The 20,841-nt window shown below is 35.1% G+C and overlaps 1 protein-coding gene across 4 annotated transcripts in view; it reads left to right on the top strand.

The window, feature by feature from the left end:
• The window catches only part of ME2 (malic enzyme 2), a 79,877-nt gene that overhangs the window by 23,798 nt on the left and 35,238 nt on the right, over nt 1-20,841 (top strand). For all 4 annotated transcript variants that reach the window (XR_012472489.1, XM_074206987.1, XM_074206988.1 and 1 more), the window contains exons 3-10: nt 502-635; nt 1,701-1,850; nt 4,785-4,860; nt 6,105-6,266; nt 6,620-6,723; nt 9,239-9,348; nt 9,440-9,537; nt 10,137-10,250. Coding sequence is in view for 3 of the 4 variants with exons in the window: in XM_074206987.1 (XP_074063088.1) it covers nt 502-635; nt 1,701-1,850; nt 4,785-4,860; nt 6,105-6,266; nt 6,620-6,723; nt 9,239-9,348; nt 9,440-9,537; nt 10,137-10,250 (948 nt within the window). In the remaining variant the exon portion in view is untranslated. The remainder of the gene's footprint in view (nt 1-501; nt 636-1,700; nt 1,851-4,784; nt 4,861-6,104; nt 6,267-6,619; nt 6,724-9,238; nt 9,349-9,439; nt 9,538-10,136; nt 10,251-20,841) is intronic.

Genomic DNA, 20,841 nt, shown 5'->3' with positions numbered 1-20,841 from the left:
CCTAAAACTTTGTTTTAGCCTTTTACCAGAACCCATTAGTGCTGGGAAAGTATGACTGTGTTTAGTTTCATGTCCTTATCCATAAGGTGCTATAATGAGGAGAAAAGAAGCAAATATTAATGTCAGTAAACATTTATTAAGAGTCTGCTATGTGAGAGGTACTGCTAGGTACTGAGGATACAAAGAAAGACAAAAGTCAGTCCTAGTCCTTGATGAGCTTGCATACCAATGGAGGAGTCTATATGCAATCATATGCAATAAATTATATACAGGATAACTAGGAAATACTCAACAAAAGGACGACTCTTGAATTCAGGGTCTCAAGGAAAGGCTTCCTGTAGAAGGTGAGATTTTAGCTGGGATTTGAAACAAGCCAAGAAGTGGAGATGAATGGGGGAAAGGGTTTAGATAATTGAAAAACCACAATTAATAGTTCTGAAATTTGCTTATGAATATCGGTTACTTTTTTTATAAGAAATATTTTGCTCTTTCTTTCTTTAGGGAATGGCATTTACATTGCGAGAACGACAAATGCTTGGACTTCAAGGGCTTCTACCTCCTAAAATAGAGACACAGGATATTCAAGCTTTACGATTCCATAGAAACATAAAAAGAATAAGTGATCCTTTGGAAAAGTAAGAGTTAGTCAGAAACTTGGGTTTTGTTCATTTGGGGGAATTGAAGGGGTGTAGCTTCCAATTTTGTAAGATTTAAATTAGTTTTATTATTGTGGTATATGACCAATGCTTTTACTTTTCACTAAAACTTGTTTTCTTTCCATTATTTAAATAATCTTATTTCACTTTTACTTACCATTATAAGTTGTTTTGGGGAAAATGTTTTGAGATTCATGATAGGCTCAGTAGAATGATTGAATATTAGAATTAGAAGAGATTCTAATTCCTAGATTAACCTGAGTCTTCTAGTCTGACTTCCCAACCTAATGCAGGAATTTCTTCTGCATTATTCCTTTGTATTTAGGTGGTTATTTGAAAGTTCTTTCTTTTAATGGGTTGAAATCTTTTCTAATTCTGCCTTTTTGTCCTCTAAAGGTACAAAATAAGTCTAATCCCCCTTTCATGTGATTGCCCTAAATATGTTTGGAAATAGTTACCATGTTCTCTTCTGTCTCTTATATTTTTCTTAGATGACATGAATTTCAAGTCACTTACAAATTAGCCTTCTTATTCTGGATATATTTTATTTGTCTCAGAAAAGTAATATGGTATAAAGGAAAGAGGAATAGACTTAAGCTACGAAATACCTGTATTCAATTCCCATCTCTGGCACTTAAAAAAACTGTGGCTAGACTAAACCTACTCATAAGCTTTATTATGACAGTAATACCTTGGTTTTGTATGCTACCTTCCCTATCTATTTTTTACTGCCCAGAACTGATCAAAGGAAGTTATAGGAAGAGCCTTAATAGTACTCTATCTCCAATTCAGTATTGAATACTGTGTTTTCCTAGAACCTATAAATATTTTAGTTCTTTTTCAAAATTTGCCTTATTCTATATTTAAGTACATTCAAGTACATATATTGAAATATTTTAATTTAATATTAAAAGTAATACTTTCCATGTTAATCATGTGAGAATATGCAAAACTATATTCATGTATATTTTTGGAAGGTCACTATATTAGCATGAGCAGTAAATTATCTTTAAGCTTATTTGTTTACTGTGCTTTTTTTTTCAGATATATCTACATAATGGGAGTCCAAGAAAGAAATGAAAAGTTATTTTATAGGATTCTTCAAGATGATATTGAAAAGTTAATGCCAATAGTATATACCCCAACTGTAGGTCTAGCCTGTTCACAATATGGGCACATCTTTCGGAGACCAAGGTAAAGCTAATTCTAATTCATATTTAGAAATTATGATCATATTTTATAGAAAAGATCTTATACTTTAATCTTCAGTTCCTTCCTGTATTTTGACATACCTCTTATTCCTCCTCTTTAATCCATTTTCTAAATTACAATAAGCTTAAATGTAGCTTAAGTGAAAGTGATAGAAAAAACTCTATGCAACCTTGTTTTGAAAGATGACTATTGATATATTCCTACTGCCCATAAAATATTACATGGATTTCATATTTTGATTGCTGTTTCATAGATGAGGAAATTATGTTCAGAGAAATTTAGCTTTGGAACCAGGATAAAAACAGAGGTATTTCAGTTCTTGGTTTCTTATTCTTTTAACTATACCAAGAGGCCTCTTTGGGAACGCTTCTGAATTCTGGTAAAGAAGCATTCTACTTTTTATCAAAACTGGACAATCTAGTCATGACCCCTTCTGACTAATTTAAGAGATTTCCCTTAGTTCTTTTTGAACTTTATAATTTCTCTGCCCATTTTTTCCCCTTTTATAAAATAAATTGATAAAGCTACATTTTCTATTTACATAATGAGAGAGTGGTTTTTGTAGTTCAAAGCATCTTGAGCACATGTGCATATGCATACACACACACACAAATTCATGTAATACAAATATTTCATTATGTCCTAATGCTTTTTATTCAGCTAATAGAGCTAAACAAAAGTCTTGCCATGCTTTTTCTTTATTTTATTCATTCTCATTCTCTCTCTCTCTCTCTCTCTCTCTCAACTAAAAATAATGAAATGTAGTCTCCTGATTGCTCCTCTTCTCATTAGACTCTTCTTGTCTAGACCATCCTGCACACTGGCACTTACTGTCCTTTTGAAAAGAACTCTTGGATTATGTCCTTCCCTTTTACTGCTCCCTATAATTCATCCCAAACTCTTCTGTTTTATCTTTTCTTACATGAATTGTTTACTTTATTGACAGTGGTCACTGTATTAAATCCTATCCCTTACTCATTGTTTTCTCTCATCCCTGAAATACGATCCCAACACCTCTTTACCGGTCTCATCTCAAAGCTTCAGTGCTTAATTTAACTTACTCTTCCTGGAGACATCTCTCTCTTTTATTGATCTGTCTCTTCTCTAATAGGTGTTTGTGGAGGAGGGTGGGGGAGGGAACTAGGGCTAGAAACATGGAGGAATATGTATATTTAGGGGAGGGGGGGGTTGTGAGTCAAGGATGGGGAAAAGTATTCTAAGAACTCCTTTGTCTGACTTTCTGGCTTCAGAGGAGCCTCTGCAGAGTTGGAGATAGGATTGTGTGGGAGAGGGCAGAGGAAAGAATTTCTTTGGTGCATGAAAGTGGGTCTGAGGGGAGGGCATTCAGTTTTCTTCTGATAAAATGGAAGTCAGGGCCTCTGATACTAGAAGAAAAAAAAGGGAATGATTGGGAGTGATAATAATCCAGACACTGATGACTCTTCTATTCCTACACCTACCCTGAAAGGAGTACCCCAAGGTTTACCTGCCTTCTGATTTTTCATTTCCACTAAGGACCTAGGTCAAGCATATGTATATTTATCTGTATATATGTAGAGTCCCATATATGTAGAAATGCCTGAATCTGAGCCTATTCCAGGACTTGTCGTTTTGTTGACTCAATGATCATACTTTATTAAGAGAAATGAACATTTTCCATAATAGTCTTAAAATATCTGAAAAATGGCTCTGACAGCCCTCTTTACCAAATAAACCATCTTTACCAGTCAAAACCATACAAGCCATGCCAGATTTTACATTAAATTATATAGAAGCAAGCAACCTATTCTCAATCCCATCTAGGATACAGGGATTAGGCAGGGACAGAGGAAAGCAGGGGAAGGGGAGGGGGAGGGGGATCATGAGATCTGGGACAGAAACCTAGGAAATGGTATATCTATATGAAGGGGTGCTAGCTGGCAAAGGGAAGGAGTTAAAGAAAACTTCCAACAACCATATAGCTAGGAGAATGGGCTACCTCAGTAGGTAATTCACTTCCCCTCCCTTGTTTTGGAAGCTGTTGAGAATTTGCCCATCAGATTTGATTTGGACTAGACAAACTCAAAGTACCTTCTAACTCCAATATACCGTGACAGTTTTTGTCTATGCTACTCATGCTTTGTATTCATTATCTTCTCATGTCTTATCTCTTCAGGTAAATTTTAAACTTTTCAGGCACTACCAAGACATATATTTTTATTGTACCTAGCACAAGTCCTTTGCTATATTAGATGTTCAATAGATATTTGTTGGTCAGTAAAGGAATATTTGGTCCAGGTTAGATTCAGCCTTGGAACAACATAGAGATTAAGAGTCAGGTTGAGTTGGCACAAGATTGTAAATCATAGCAAAATTGGATTCCAGTTATTTGATTTCTGTTTGACTCTGTTCTCTGAATTCCAGTTTGGTAGTGGAGGGAGAAGTTTTTCCAAATGATTAAATCTCCTTTTACTCTAGATAATTTCATTTGATTTTGCACTTTAAACCATGATCTCTCCTATAAAAGCTATATATATTCTATAAAAGTTTTAAAATATATTTTCTTCTCTCTCTGCCTGCTCCTCTTTCAAGCTTTAATGAAGTTTTTATATTAATTTATTTCATAGTACTATAGTTTTCATACTTTCTCATATCCATGATTGACTTTTATATCACTTAGGCAGTTTTTAGCTTGAGTATGGCAGCTTGATCCTATATAAAATAATGACAGCACTTGAATATATTAATGTCCCCTGCTAGCTGTGCAGTAAGCAATTTTATCAATGTGGCATAATTAAATAAATTTAGAAATATTCGATGGTTTGACTTTTTCAGCAGATTAATACAAAATAGTCTAATTTACTAATAGTTGGGAGGGAGGGACTTCATAACAAAAAAGAAATCAAACTATCGTAAAGTGTTTTTGTTCTATTGCAGGGGATTATTTATTTCAATCTCAGACAGAGGCCATATTAGATCAATTGTGGATAACTGGCCAGAAAATGATGTTAAGGTACTAATAGCACAACTCTCCCTTTCACAATGTTGTCTTTCCCTTTAAGTTACCTATGTACATAGACATCAATGTTCTTCATTGTTGCCATAGTTTATTTTGCACTTCTCCATCATAGTGCTTTTTTAATGAGGATATCATGGTATTATACCAATGTAAGGGGTAGCATTTCTTTTTAATAACCACTAATGAAAAGATCAATTTTCTCAGAGAGAGGAGGTCAGTGGTACTGACCTTTGCTCACCTCAACTTTTTTCTTTTAATATTTTAAAATATTCGGAAATTTTATTTGAGGGTTCATGATTTTATTCTACATGTAAGGCTAATTTCTAGATTTTTCTAATTCTTTAGAAGCTCTAGGTTAGATCCATTTCCTATTTGAAAAAAGCATTTTACTTGCATTTTCCACAAATATTATAGTAAGGTGAAATACTTAGTAGTAGTAGTATAATCCCATTTGTAATATTTGAGGAAACAGGTTATAGAGGTAAAAGCAGAATTTTAAACTCAAATCTTTGGATTTCAAATCCAGTATCATTTCCACTGTACTAATAAGTTGTCTCTCCTTTTTCTTTCATCAAGTACAATTTTAGTATTTATTTATGGATGCTTTTGTTTTTATGTATTTATGTATATATATATTATATATATATATATACATCTATATCTGTAAATATGATTATATATATGGATACCTCACTAAAAGAACTAATTTGGAAAGAATTTTTTTAGTTCTGAGGGTAAAAATACTTAGAGAATGAAATTCACAATTCTATCTAAGCCTTTTTTTTATCTTTAACCAAAGAGCCATCTTTTTCCATTATAATTTAAGTATATATCTCATACATGTATTGGTTATGACAATTTCTTTTATATTTCCATAACTATAGTGATTTGACACTTTAAAAATTTTGTTCCTTTACCACATTCTTTTGTCTTTATGTTTAAATTCAAGGCTTACGAAGGAGAGGACTTGGTACATAAGTCAGAGCTTTTAGCAGAGAGAAATGGGTTTTAATTCATTAGCTTTATAGCATATATTTATCAAGGAGTGTTTCTAGAATGTCAAGTGTGCTTTTTAGGTTATTTTCTTAGAAAGTTTTTAAGATAAATAATTTGCATTACAAAGTAATGATAGAAGTACAATAAAAATTTACAATTAACAGTTACAAGTACTGTAAAAATACCATTTTAACCTCTGATATCTTGATTTAACTTTTAATGTGTATTTTTTTGTAATTAAGGCTGTTGTGGTAACTGATGGAGAGAGAATATTGGGTCTTGGAGATCTGGGTGTCTATGGAATGGGAATTCCAGTAGGAAAACTTTGTTTATATACAGCTTGTGCTGGAATACGACCAGATAAGTGCCTTCCTGTGTGTATTGACGTGGGAACTGACAATCCAGTGAGTTTAACATTTTCCACCCTCTATTTCACCCTGATTTGTTTTCTAGTTCTTTGTTAGGAAAATTATTTCAATTGTGTTTTTTTCTAATTGATGAATAAGAATGGCAGAAATTTTCCAAGCATATATATTTTTGACTCTGAATAATTTTGATTGAATTTGGTTTAGCTGCAGGTTCTTTGGCCAAAACTAAATTATATTATATGTGGTGTGATAAAGTGAAGTTGAAGGATAATTTGAAGGGGGTTTTGAGAAAAATAGCAAGAGTTTTAGTTTCTTATTCATTTAATGTTACATTTTTACATGGAAATTATGAAAATGAGATTTTTTTTATTGTTTGTTTTCTTTCATAGTTGCTTTTAAAAGATCCTTTTTATATGGGCTTATATCAGAAAAGAGATCGCTCACAACGTTATGATGACCTGATTGATGAATTTATGCAAGCCATTACTGACAGGTAATGAAATTACAAGTATATTAAGGAATTTAAAAAATTAACAGGTTGCATGAGAGGGTGTTCTAATTGCAAGTTAAATTTAAATTTCTGTATTAAAAGTAGTCATAAAACTTGTAAGATAATAATAATAGCATTTACATAGTGCTTTAAAGTTTACAGTGTGGTTTGTAAGGATTATATATCAGCTCATTTGATCCTCACAACAAACCTGTGAAGTTGGTCTCTTGTTATTCCTGTTTTGTAAAGCAGATGAGGAAACTAAGGCTGAGAGACTTGCCCAGTGTTAAATCAGCCAGAAAGTATCTGAGGTAGGATTTGAACTCAAATTTTCCTGACTCCCAAGTTCAGAGCTCTATGCATTGTATCACATAGCTGCCTCATTTGTATAGTATTATAAGATTTACAAAGCACTTTGTTCACAAGGACCCTATGAGGTGTAAATATTTGGAAGTATTATGCATTTTTTCAGAGATAAAATGGAAACTCAGAGCTATTAAGTAATTTATCAGTGTCACACAGTATGCTTAGGAGCCAAAATTTGAACACAGCCCTCTAGGTTCCAAGTCTAGTATTTTTTTCTGGAACCTGAGTGTAGATGTTTGTTTTTAAAGAAAAATTATCAGTTTCTGATCAAGAAAGGTAGCAAGAGATTACATTTTTAAAAAAGCATCTCGGTTCTTTGTTCCTTGAATAGGCCTACTGTTAAATAGGAGATGTGTAATCTTCTCTATTGAATAATAATCTTGCCTGTTGAGTTATGTTTGTGCCTTCAATTTTCAAATCTTAGAAATCTTCTTACCTGAAAAAATTATTGGAACAGATTAACAATTTACCAACTCTAAATATCAGGAGCTAGTAAACAAATTTTTATTTTCTTGAATAATGAACATGAAATGCTGTCTTTACCTTTGGCAGTTCATTCCAGTGTTTTAGCACCCTTAGAGCTGAGAATATTCTAATTGGAATTTCTTTTGTGTCCTATGTCCTATGATCGATCCTCCAGGAACAACTGCACCACATTCAATACAGTCAGTCAAGTAATTCTTGTTCTTCAGACCAAGCAGTCTCAGTTCTTTTTAACCTCTTGTTATACAGCTTTAAGTCCATCCCTTTATTTTTTTTATCTATTATTGATCTATTAGGACCCTTGATTTATTGTTTATTCATTAAGATAATCCCCATACTAAATTTCATTACTTTAGCTTATATACAGCTATAATCCATAGATCATTTTTTTGTACTTATCTCAAGCTAGTTTTTTACCTTATAATTGTGTTTTGAAATTTTGATATCAAGATCTTGCATTTTTAGTTTCAACTTTTTATTGTATTCTTTACTGCCCAGACCTTTAGACAGTTATCTACAGATAAATTTTTTTTGTGGCCCCGCCCCCTTGGTCTTATCTATGGTTTCGATAGTATAGGTAACTTTACCAGGGTAAAAATTTCCTCTATTGATTCATATTGACAACTTTTTTTCAACGAGTATTACAGTATTGTGAGGAGCTGTGAAAGGTATCAGAAAATGGACTTGAAGTAGTACCAGATGTTCCAGACTCTAGAGCCCTCTTTCTATTACAACATGCTGATTCTATAGCTTCAGATTATAAAATGTGAGACTAATTTAGGTGGAAGCAATGAAAATAATTTACAATGTTTTAATTTTACTCTTCTTAAAAAATGTGGAAATCTTTAATTAAAAGTAGATAATTCGAAGTGATTTGAAACCTGTGTTTAAAGTCTATGGAATTTGGATTAAAGTTACAAAACCAAGGTTTGGAGTGACTCCTACACCTCCTTGTGCCCTCTACAATGAATATAGAGAGTGCAACACCAAAAAATTGATCTTTAAACTCCTCTCTACCTCCGATTCAACTTATGCCTAGCCAATTAATTTTACCTGAGCATGCCTTCCTTGCTTTTCTTTGTTCTGCTTTTCTTATGTTGTACTATCTTAAAATGCTCTCATTTGTCCTTTATCAAAATTCTACCCATTCTTCAAGTTATAGTCTCATGATCTGCTTGAAACCCTTGCTAAATGCTCCAACCCATATTGAGCCCTCCATCCTTAGAACTCCTGAAATACTTAATGCAATACAATCTGTTATTTTTCAATTTTGCCTATCATGTACCACATTAGATTGTAAGTCCTTCAAAGGATTTTTGCGGACAGTGTCTTCAGTTCATCTCTTTAAGTTCTTTCAAAATGTTTCACTTAATAGATCTTTATTGAATTCTTAACACTTCTTGGCCATTATGATGCCCAGTTTTTTAAAATGAAATTGCAGGTACAGAAATTTCCAGTAAAGAATTGTTGTGATAGAGAAGGAAATGGAAAACCCTTCCAGAATCTTAGCCAGGAAAACCCCAAATGGGATTACAAATAGTCAAACAATTTAAACCACAGAGCAACAGTAAAAATAATTGATGTATGGAATATAATGTAAAATCTTGGAATATGAACTGTCTAAAGATGACCAGTTCAACCCTATATGGGTTTTTTGCTCTGATTTTAGATATGGTCAGAATACACTTATTCAATTTGAAGACTTTGGAAATCATAATGCTTTCAGGTTCCTGAGAAAATATCGAGAAAAATATTGCACCTTCAATGATGATATTCAAGGTAAAATCATTTCAAGTTTGATTTCTACTTAAAAAAAACACTTTAAAAATGTGCTCTTTCATGTTAAATTTAACATTTATGTTTCTTACAGGGACAGCCTCTGTAGCACTGTCAGGTCTTCTTTCCGTACAGAAATTTTTTGGTAAACCAATCTCAGAGCAAACCATCTTGTTCCTTGGTGCAGGAGAGGTAAGTTCTTTTATTAATTTTTTAGTTATGAAAAGAGAGGGGGGCTATTAAAATTGTTTGAGACTATACAGAAGTCAAGATTATATAATATAGATAGAGGAATTAGAAAAGGTGGTTGTGTTGAGAGAGCACTTATGACTGAAAAACTCAGCCTTCTCTGATTAAAACTATTGATGAGCCTCTCTGAACTTAGTTAGACAATAATCAAAGAAGACAGTTCATCATTTGAATCCCATTCTTAAAATCTTTCCAACAAGGCAACATTTGCCAGATCTTCTATTCTGTTGTTGTGATCTCTGTTACTTCAAGGTTACATATATCACATGGAAGTATCAAAATAGAAAATGTACTAGACTGTGTTTGTGTGTGTGTGTGCATGTGTGTACAAGACACATGTCTATTTTTAAGTCTATGTATAAATTAGCTGCTTATCTCTTGGCATCCATATATACAATGCATGAAAGTATTTATAGGTTCTTATAGAAGACTGACTTTTGTGAGATTTATGACTTTCTGCTAGCAATAATTGGTAATAGAAAGTGATCTTGATTTAAAAGAATAAAAAGTTTTTTTTTTTAAGTTCAAATTTTATTTATCAGGCTGCTCTTGGAATTGCAAATCTCATTGTTATGGCCATGATGGAAAATGGTATTTCTGAAGAAGTAGCACAAAAAAAAATCTGGATGTTTGACAAATATGGCTTATTAGTTAAGGTAAGGTTCCATTTAAAATTTGGACTTTTTTTCCACTTCTTTTCAATAGTATTTTGAGGTTTGATTTTTTTTAAAATAAAAATCTAATTTCAAGTAATATTATATCTTAATATCACAAAATTATTTTATTATTTAAAATTAATGTGGTTTTAGTAGGACTATTATAGTCTAGTGAAAAGAGCCAACAAAGGAATATAAAATATAAGTGAGATACAGATGTCATGCATTCATTGTCACTTTTTTTATTATTAAGTGCTTCTGAAAGCTTACCATTAGAGGGGAAAAAAATTTTGTTTTATACAATGGCATCTCTCTTACACAAAGAAATGGTATGAGGAAGTTTCACAGATCAACATGGAACCTCTTGAGTTTGCTGTCACCAGAGGCAGGTGCCACTTTGGGTCTGAATGAGAGCTGAGAAAGCTCCCAACACCAGAGTCTCACCTGAGAGCCAGAAAAGCCCCACCCCAGAGTTTTAATGGAACCCTAATAGACTCCCACTGTAGCTCTGGAGAGGCTTCTGAGCTGGGGTCTGCAGGGAGCAGCCTCTCGAGGATTTCAGATGGGGTGGAATGGGGTCTGGGAGGTTCACTTTGAGTTGGGGGTTGATGCAAAGATACCATCACCTGCAACAGAGGCCAAACCTTGCTCAGTCAGTGAACCACAATCATTTATTAAGAGCCTGCCATATGCTAGGCACTAGGCCAGCCTCTCAGAATAGAAAGAAAGGCAGAACCATGGCTCCAACCTCTGAAGGCACACACAATATCATGCACTGTAATCCCTGGAGAATGCCTTTAGCTGTGGAAGGTAAAAGGAAAAAAGCCTCCTCTAGATGGAAGGATTTGAGTGGAGTCTTGAAGGAAGCCAGAAGGTGGAGGAAGAATGGAGAGTCTTCCAGGCATGGGCACAGTCAGGCAAGAGGCACAGGTGAGAGATGGCATGCCCTGGGTGAAGAACAACACAAAGACTTTGTTGCTGGGTCATAGAGTGTGTAGAGAGGGAAATAAAGCATGAAAGAAAGAAACTGTGAAGGGACTGGTAGGAGAAGAGTTTTAAAAGTCAAGTAGGGTTTTCTATTTGATCCTGGAAACTCTGGGTTCATTGACTAGGAACAAGACATGGGGACCTGCCCTTTGGGAAGTGATATTGACTTTAAGTAGAGGATGAACTAGATCAGGGAGAGACTCAAAGCAGGGAGCCATCAACCAGGGAGGTGTTGAGAGCTTACACCAGGGCTATGATGTGTGAGGATGCTGGTAGCAGGACCTGGCTACAGTGCAGTGAAATTTTACAAAGATAGGAAGATGTGAGTATACTTTTAGGCACCGGGAAAGGAGGGATGAAGAAATGATGAGGACAAGAAGGAATGAGTTCAGGGATGCCTGGAAAGGTTTGCTGCATCTTCAGAAAGGGAGAAAGTAGAAATGTATGAGTGATGTGAAATAAGAAATAAAAGAGGAGTAGTCTCAGTTCTGTCAATGGAGTAAGCCAAGTTCTTTGGTGAAAAAGGCAGGGAAGGAATGCCACAAGAAGACTGAAGAGGGATGAAAAATTTTGGAATAGTTGTAATAAATAGAAGAGTGAATGTGTTAAATAGGTATCACAGGATTGCCTGCTTCACTAAGCCCCAATAAAGAGGATTTAACAGGAATTTTAGTGCACCCAGTAAGCATGATTTTGTGACTTTTTTTCACTTCCTTTCAACATTAGAATAGGAATCTTGAGGAAGATGGTGAGAGTAATCCAAGTTTGGGGGTTGTTAAATCATGATTGACAGTTGGATAAGGGGAGCAAAGGACCTGGACATGGAGATTAGTATAGAACTAAGCTAGTCCACTAAGATATCAAGACAGAAGGTAAGAAAAAGGAGCTATTGCAGGGGTAATGACCCGGGAAAGAAATCAGAAGCAGGAGGGAAGGGAGGTAACAGGATGAAGAACAAAGTTTGTGGTGATGAGGTAAAGGGAAAAATGGAATGATAGAAAGTTATGATCTAATAAAGGAAATTCAGAATTTATGAACTTTTTTTTTTTTGGTTAATGACAAAATCACAACCATTTCAGGAAGTATAAGATTAAGTCGTGGCAAGTAAGTAGTTTGAGGAATTGGGGAGTTGGGATATTTAAGGGACTATCAGAGTTGGTGGTAGTTGTTGTTTGTCCTTCATTCTGAAAGAGAACTATGACATCAGAGAGGTGATGCCTTGACATGTAAGTAAATTGAGGGGGGCTATGCAAAGTCACCAGCCTCACTCTCTCCTCCAAAACCATCTGGTTTCAGTAGCTAGGTCCAGATATAGACCAGGATGACTAGAGTTGGTCCTGGATGCAGTCAGAAATTTTGGCCTTTTTAAACTAAGTTCTTTAATAGGTCTCAGTTTGATTGAGTCAACTCCCATTCAGTGATTTAGGCTTGGTAAGAAATGAGGCAAAGAATGGCCTCTTTTGCCTAGTTAGAAAAAGAAAAAAGCAATCTGGGAGGAAAGATCTGTAGGATTTCTGGCCAAAACAAAAACAACTGCTATTTTTACATTTCCCTCAGAGCTTATCGGGGACCCAAAAAATGACCAAATGGAGCTTGGCCTGGGACCTATTGTTGACCAATCAATTAGAGCTACTTTGGGTTAAAGGCTTGGTTTGTTGTTATCCACCAAAATGACATCACTATGTTAGAGTCAAGTTACACCAGATTGCTCCATCACAGGTTGGGCACAAATAGGCCACATAAACATTTGCGATTTAGAGCTTGAGTGTTGAGAAAGAAATGAGAGCTGGTAAACCTCAGGATATTTTGTGAAGTCACCTTATCGTAAGGGTACCAGTTGGGGAGGAAAGATTCTAAACCAGAATGTTCAAGGAATTAGTAGATCAGCATATGGATTGAGTGATAAATTTGAACTGTTTGAATTGCAAAAGAAGAAAGGCTGCTAAATGTTAATGTTCGAGTGGGAGTCTTGAAGTGGTTACAGGGAGCAAGGAATCTTCACATTCCCCCTCAACATAGTGTAACCAGTAGGGTGAAGAGGTCATCAAGTATACAGGATCATCAGAAAGGAGCTGGGTGTTCAGGAGTAGAAGATAAAAGGAGTGATGGTAAAAGGTTTAAGATGAAAGCAATTTTGTTATTTATTGAATAGGCATTCCAGAGAGCTCAGTGGAAGAGGTGGGTAGATCTGGAGTGGAACATTTAGGGGATAGGGTGCAGGGGAATGAGAGAAAGGGAGCAGGTTGTCCAACTTGGGGAATGAAGTTTGTACCTCTGGGCAAGGATTTACGAATGAGTCTAGAAGTTGGTTATCCATGACTGGAGAGAGTTTAAATTATATTTATACCTTCTCTTTTATGTTATATCAAAACTAGCTTTTGCTAGGTAAAATAAACTGCTTTTTGGAGTCATGTTTGCCTATAATTCTGAACAGAGGGTTGAAAGAGAAAAATTATTTTGGTGTTGATATAAGAAAGACAAAAGTTGGTCTCTTCTTTCAAAAACATTAGGGTTTTATCTTACATAAGGACTCCAAGTTATAAATCAAAGCAAATCTTAGGACTTTGATTATTAATAATTTTTTATAAGTTCCCCAGAAGGCAAAACTAAACTAGGTCCAAGACTTTCTTCTGTTGTTCTAGGCTAAAAGCAAATCAAAGTTCTATTTTTGCTTCCTGGGACAAGGATAACCTGTCAGAATTCGTGGCCTCATTTTTTTCCTTCTCCTCTACCTATAAATGTGCCCAGAGACACAGGGATTAGGGAGTAGAAACTGCCTGGGGGAAGGAGAAAGTCTATGCAAAGTCCAGGCTAGAAATACTGCCATTATGAAGATGGGGTCATAGAAATAAGTACCTCTTCTTAGAGTACTTCTTTATCTTCAAAACAGTTTGTTCCTGGATTAGTCTTTGTTGTTTGTCCTTCATTCTTGAAGAAGACTTTGACATCAGGGATACCATGACATGCACATGAATTGGATTAAATTGAGGGAGGATTGTGCAAAGTCATCACCCTCACTTTCTTCTCTGGAGTCTTGGGGTCTCTTGGTCAAATATGAATCAGTGTGATTCGAGATGCCCTGTATGCAGGGTAATCAGATTTAAGTGACTTGCCAGGGTCACCCAGCTAGGAAGTGATGAGTGTCTGAGGTTGGATTTGAATGTCGGGGTCAGTGCTTTACTCTCTGTACCATCTAGCTGCTCCCTGGATTAGTCATAGTGTCTTGAAACCTCTATGTATATATGCTCCTTTGAGGGTATTTTGTTGTTTTATCCCCAGTGTCTAGTATAATTTCTGACACACCATAGTTACCAAATAAATGAGAAAATGGCACGCTATAGATGTGAGTCCCTGATGCTGGTGGTGATGTTTACAGTTTCTTGAGGGCTTTCCCCCTTTCCTCTTTGTTTCTTGCTATGCTTGATTCAGAATCTCTCATGCCATTGTTCAAAAGTTGGACATGGTCAGGAAGAGTGAACCCAAAGGAGCAAATGTTGGGGCTGAGGTATGTTCAGGAGTCATGGGAGCCATTTTGATGGTTTACAGTTTGAAAAAAGAGCAAGAGGGGAGAACATTTTTGCTTGTTTTCAAAATGTTTCTGTTTCTTCTGAGTATTCCTATGTTTTTGTGATTTCTTCATCTTTCAACTTAATTTTTTGTTTAAAACAGATTTTTTTTTGCTAATTACCTGTCTTTGAGTTATAAGATCACCTTCAGAAGTGGTCTTTTTTTAATACAACAATTTATAGGATGTTCATTTTCAATAGTTTAAATGAATGTACATATCTGCATTTACAATGGATTTTATTATTTTGTACATTTTTTACTTTTCGTAATATTTGCTGAGTGCATACTGTGTACAGAGTATTTGATTTTACAAAACCAAACTAATTCACATTGAATGTTTTAGGCTGTTGTCTCAGCTTGTATTAATGTTTTCTGAATAACTTTAAATATACTGTGATAAAAGAGATAACAATCCAGAAGAGACCACTCTAATGTGTACTCTCGGTTGTTTTTTAACAGTAGTTATAAAACGTAAAGGTATTTTATTAAATACTCAACACATGCCATACAATTTTAGCTAAAAATAAACCCTATTGCTTACCTATTTGTTCCATTTCAGGATCTGTGAAAAGATGAGCTTTCAAAATATATACTTAGCAAATTATTATTACAAAAGAATTCCTCTTTTGAAGAATAATTCATTATCACTTCCCACTTAGGTAAAAAAAACATGAATTATCTAAAATATGTTATATACAGTTTTTCAGGAATACATGCATTTTATTTATCAATTATGTTTATTTGTTTTTATAGCCATTATCTCTCACTCCCCTATTAATTTTTAATAAAACTTCAGTAAGGTCTTTGGGAACAACCTGAAATAGATTTTAACCTATTTCATATAATACATACATATATATATATTCCCTTACCCCCTTTTTTGTTTTTTGCTAGACTATGAACATTTATTGTGAAGGTTTTCCTTTTTTTTGTTGTTGTTGTTCAAGGAAAGGGTGAGCAGTAGAAGGGAGGAATAATAAATGGCAGTAAAAACAAACAATTCCAATAGCTAAAAACAGCATTGAGATATTTGAAAACATCCTATATACAATGAAATGTTTTTTTAAAAAAAAAATTTACGGAATCTGACACATCAAGTAAAGTAAATTCAATATATTTGCTAGGTAATTTTTGGTACAGGTCACAGAAAAAGAGGGCCTTAATGCTAGTTATTTCACAAGTTTCAGAGAAGGCACTGACTTGCAGTGATAAAAGAATTCACTCAACCAGGAGTTTCTTGTACATGAAATTAACAGGGCAATAACAAGGTGCCAGGGATCAAGAAAGGTTTCATGCAGGAAGTTATGGTCTTTGAAAGATGCCAGGGATTCCCAAAAACAAAGGTGAAGGCATAGTGAATTTCAGGCATGATGGGAGATAGGATCCTGTGAACCAGGAACAGTGGTTATAGCTGAAACAAAAAGATGCACGAAATAGAGTAACCTTCCTTAAACTAGAAATGTCACCCAGAGACAGGTTGAAAAAGGTTTACAATGCCATATGGAGTTTGTATTTGATCCTTGGGGCAATTAGGGAGCCACTGGAACTTTTTTTTAGCAGATAGTGATGTGGTTATTCTGGGGTTGTAGGAGAATCACTTTGGCATTGTGGGATGTCACATGACTGTGGAGAATAGATTGGAGAGAGAAAAATCACAAGACAAGGAACTCAGAATGATTTTGCAGTAGTCCAAGTGAAAGGTAATTAAAACCCTACACTAGATTGTTAAATATGTCAATGAGAGAAGGGGGCAAATGAGAGTGATGTTATATAGATAGAACGGGCAAGATTTGGAGAATGAGGGAGAATAAAAGGTCATGAATAATTTGGAAATTGCAAGCCCAGGTCTCCCAAGTATAGAGAAATATGCCCTCAACAAAATAGGAAGGTTAAGGAAAGAGTAGGTTAGGGACGGCTAGGTGGCGCAGTGGATCGAGCACCGGCCCTGGAGTCAGGAGTACCTGAGTTCAAATCCGGCCTCAGACACTTAATAATTACCTAGTTGTGTGGCCTTGGGCAAACCACTTAACCCCATTGCCTTGGAAAAAAAAATCTAAAAGAAAAAGGCAAGTAGGTTAGAGAGGAAAATAATGGGTTCTAGTTTGGACATTTTTAATTTGATTAGTCTATAGGAAATCATGTTGAAAATATCTACTCAGTAATTGATGATCAATATTAGAGTCCAGGGAAGAAGATAAAGGCTGGATATATATATAAGTTTAGGAATCATTTGCATTGAGATAATAATTTAAAGCATGGGAGCTAATGAGGAAGAAGAAGATAGAGAAGAAGGCCCAGGACAATAATAAACAGGACATAGATAGTGATCTATTAGTGGAAAGTAAGGAATGGCCAGCTAGATAGGAGCCAAAAGAAAAGTGTCACATAAAATAGAGAACAGTCAAAAGAAAAGAGGATAGAGAGATTGGAATGGAAGAAGATTGAAAGAATGTGATTAGGGGCAGCTAGGTGGCATAATGGATAAAGCACTGGCCCTGGAGTCAGGAGTACCTGGGTTCAAATCCTGTCTCAGACACTTAATAATTACCTAGCTGTGTGGTCTTGGGCAAGCCACTTAATCCCATTTGCCTTGCAAAAACCTAAGGGGAAAAAAAAGTGATTAGATCTGGTAATTACAAACTCAAAACTTTGGAGAGGTGATTTTCAGTCAAGCACTGAGGTACTGAGAAGAAAGTGAAAAAAAGTGAAAGCTGTGGTTTTTTAATTTTTTTTTTTATTTTTGTAAGGTAGTGGGGTTAAGTGACTCACCCAGTGTCACACAAAGTATCAAGGGTCTGAAGCAGGTTTTGAACTCGAGTCCTCCTGATTCCAGGACTGGTGCTCTATCTACTGCACTACCTAGCTGCCCCAGAAGCAGTGTTTTTAGATGGCTTTTTCAAGTAGTTCGGTTGACTAAGATATTGGTGTATGCGTGTATTTCTATTTGGGCATATACCTATATATATTTATGATACCTATGTGGGCATATACATGTATATGTATGATCTGGGTATATTTATAGGCATAAGAAAGACTTAATGGATAGAGATTGAATATTAAAGAGAGGGAGAATTTCAGGAGTTATCTATCTTAGTTCTCTGTCACTATCAAAAGCAAAGGTGAATGAAGGGTAACACCACTACCACTTTCAGTCCAGATGTTCAGTCTCTGCCACAGTTCTAATTCACTGGAATTGTATGGAAAGAGGTGTGAGTAGAATGAAGTAGCTATGAGATAACTAGGATCAAAAACCTCTTCAACACATGACCCTCCTGGTCCCAATACCACCCTATCTGATTACTATCTGATTCCCTGATTACTATAATTCACCATAGATATCTGCCAAAACAAAAAGTCCCTTTAATTTTATCTCCTATTTCTGTCCTCAACACTACTCCCTACCTTCCCCTTAAAATTTAACAAATTTCCCTTTATTCTATCTCTACTCACACACTGTTCTTTTTAAAGTGTTTTAAAGTTAGGTTTAAACCTAATTTTTTCCAGGTAATATTAACTAATGCTCCTTCCATCAACTTGCTAGTCCAAATAATTCATTAGAGATGGTTGGTGACCATCTTACTAGAAAAACAGTGATAATCACACAAAGCAACCTGCTTCATCAAGAAGGGACATGCCAAACTAATTTCATTTTCTTATTTTGACATGATTGTTCAATGAATTTATGCAGTGCTTACCTGCATTTATCTAAATCTTAGTAGTTCCTCATACTTTTCCTTGTGGAAAAATTGGAGACATGTGTATTAAATAATCATATAACCAGCAGTATACATAACTGAATGGATAGTTGGGTTCCAATAGGGTTTTTTTTATGTTTTTACAAGGCAGTGGGGTTAAGTGACTTGCCCAAGGTCACATAGCCAAGCAATTATTTAGTATCTGAGGCCAGATTTGAATTTAGATTCTCCTGACTCCTGGGCCAGTGCTCTAATTTACTGTGCCAGTTAGCTGCCCCCCAATAGTAGTCTTTAATGGTGAGTCAGTGTTAATGTGACAGGATGTCTCCTGTGAAGCACCCTAGGGACCTGTGCTTGGGTCCTTCATCAGTGAATTGGAACATGACAACTATCTTCTAGAATTTGATGGATTGTCATGTGTAAGAGGAATGAGATTTGTTTTGTTTGACCCCAGGTGGTAGAAGCATGAGCAGTAAGTGAAAGATGCAAAGAAGCAAATTGAGGCTTCAGGAAGAACATAATCTAAAGATTTGGATAAGAATCTAAATTTTATCATCTGTCAGGCATATTACAGTGGGGATTCTGTTTATGATTGGGTTAGATTAGTTACCTTATGAGGGCCCTTCCAGCTCTCAGATTCTGTGAATTAGAATCTGCCTATCTTTTCCTGATGCTACTTCTAATTTTTCTTCTCCTGCCTTCTCTCAGCAATCTCTCCTCAGATATCTACTCTATCCAGATTCTATTTACTGCCAACTAATAAATTTCACAGTGCCTTCTCTTCTTTCCCAAAGAATTCTCTCACTGGCCTGCAGTTTTTCTTACATCTTATTCCTTCCTCTCATATATGGTCACTGAAAAATTCACATTGATGTTCCCTCGAATAGTCTGACTTCTAGTTCATTGCTTCCCATGGCCTGAATCTCTACCTTACTTTATCTATCCTTTATATGTTCTTCCCCACATTCCTGTTGTTGTAATCTCACTTTCCTCCCTTCCTAGTCTTGATGTTCCAATATGCTATTTCAGAAATGTTCTCTGCTCCACCTTTGAATCTCTTAGCTCTCTCCTGCTTCCTCATACTGCCACTCTTCCACCAATCACTTCCATTATTCACCTTTTCTACTTCTGTTCTGGTGAACTCACATAATTATGCTTACTAGGTAGGTCTCTTACCAATTCATGTTATCCTTTAGGTCCTAACATACTATCTTTATCACTGGAATGTATTTCCTTATATGATTACTATTGTCTTTCCAGGATCAGTTCAGATACTACACTTCATGGTGAAACTATCCTTGATACTCTAAAATTCTTAGTACTCTCCCTCCTCAAATGACCTTATTTCTGATACAGTAGAAACTCCTTGAAGGTAGTCCCCAGTTTGTTTTTCAATATATTCCCAAGAACGTGCACAGTACTTTTTACATAATAGGCACCCAGTGTTTGTTGAATTAAATTGCTATTCAATTTATTGTACTAACTCAATTCAGAATCACCAAAAGATCATAGAATTAAAGCTGGAAGATAGCTTAGAAGTTATCTATTCCCATTTCCTGATCTTACAGATGAGGAAATTGAGACCAACCCACAGATAAAAGTTGGTTATTTTTTGAAAATTCAAGGAAATTTCTTAGTTTGCATATGCTTTTTTATTATATTTAAGTCTTTTTCTTAGTTTTACAATGCTTAGATTTGTCTTCTGCTCCTTCTTAATTTCATCTGTTTCATATTAAGTGCCTTATTTCACAATTAAGATTATTAAGGATAAGGGGGACATAATGCAATAATATAGAAATTGCCTGTTACATAGATCACTTGAGCTCAAGTCATTTATTTGAAAGAACTCATGTTATTTTTCTATAAATCTTTTGCTGCTCATTTATTATGCCAGCATTACACTAATACAGGTCAAGATTTTTATCATTAATACAAAGCATAAAATTTTAAGTGACCCCATCTCAGTTGATGAAAAAATGCTAATTTGCAGCTAGAATTCAATTGTCCATAACTACTATATGATAAAATATTTTAGTAACAATTATATCATTACCTTAAGTAACAGTCTCACTCTCATCTGTAGTCCTTGCCATCATTTTTGGGGACTTCAACATTAATTTTGATGACCCCTTTAAGACCTAAACACCTTGATCTCATAGTTTATTAACTACCAGGTCTCCTTATCTTCATCTTTAAAGAGCATTTTGGACTAGATGGCTTCTGAGGTCTCTTCTAACTCTAAAATTGCAATCTGTGATGTTATTTCCTTTTTTCTCTCCCTGGCCATATTATTAATCCTTTGCTTGGAATGTTAAAGAGGCAGAGTATAGAAAAAGAAAGGA

The sequence above is a fragment of the Macrotis lagotis genome, chromosome X, assembly GCF_037893015.1.
Source record: "Macrotis lagotis isolate mMagLag1 chromosome X, bilby.v1.9.chrom.fasta, whole genome shotgun sequence".
NCBI classification, from domain to species: domain Eukaryota; kingdom Metazoa; phylum Chordata; class Mammalia; order Peramelemorphia; family Peramelidae; genus Macrotis; species Macrotis lagotis.
This window is presented reverse-complemented; position numbering and strand designations above follow the sequence as displayed.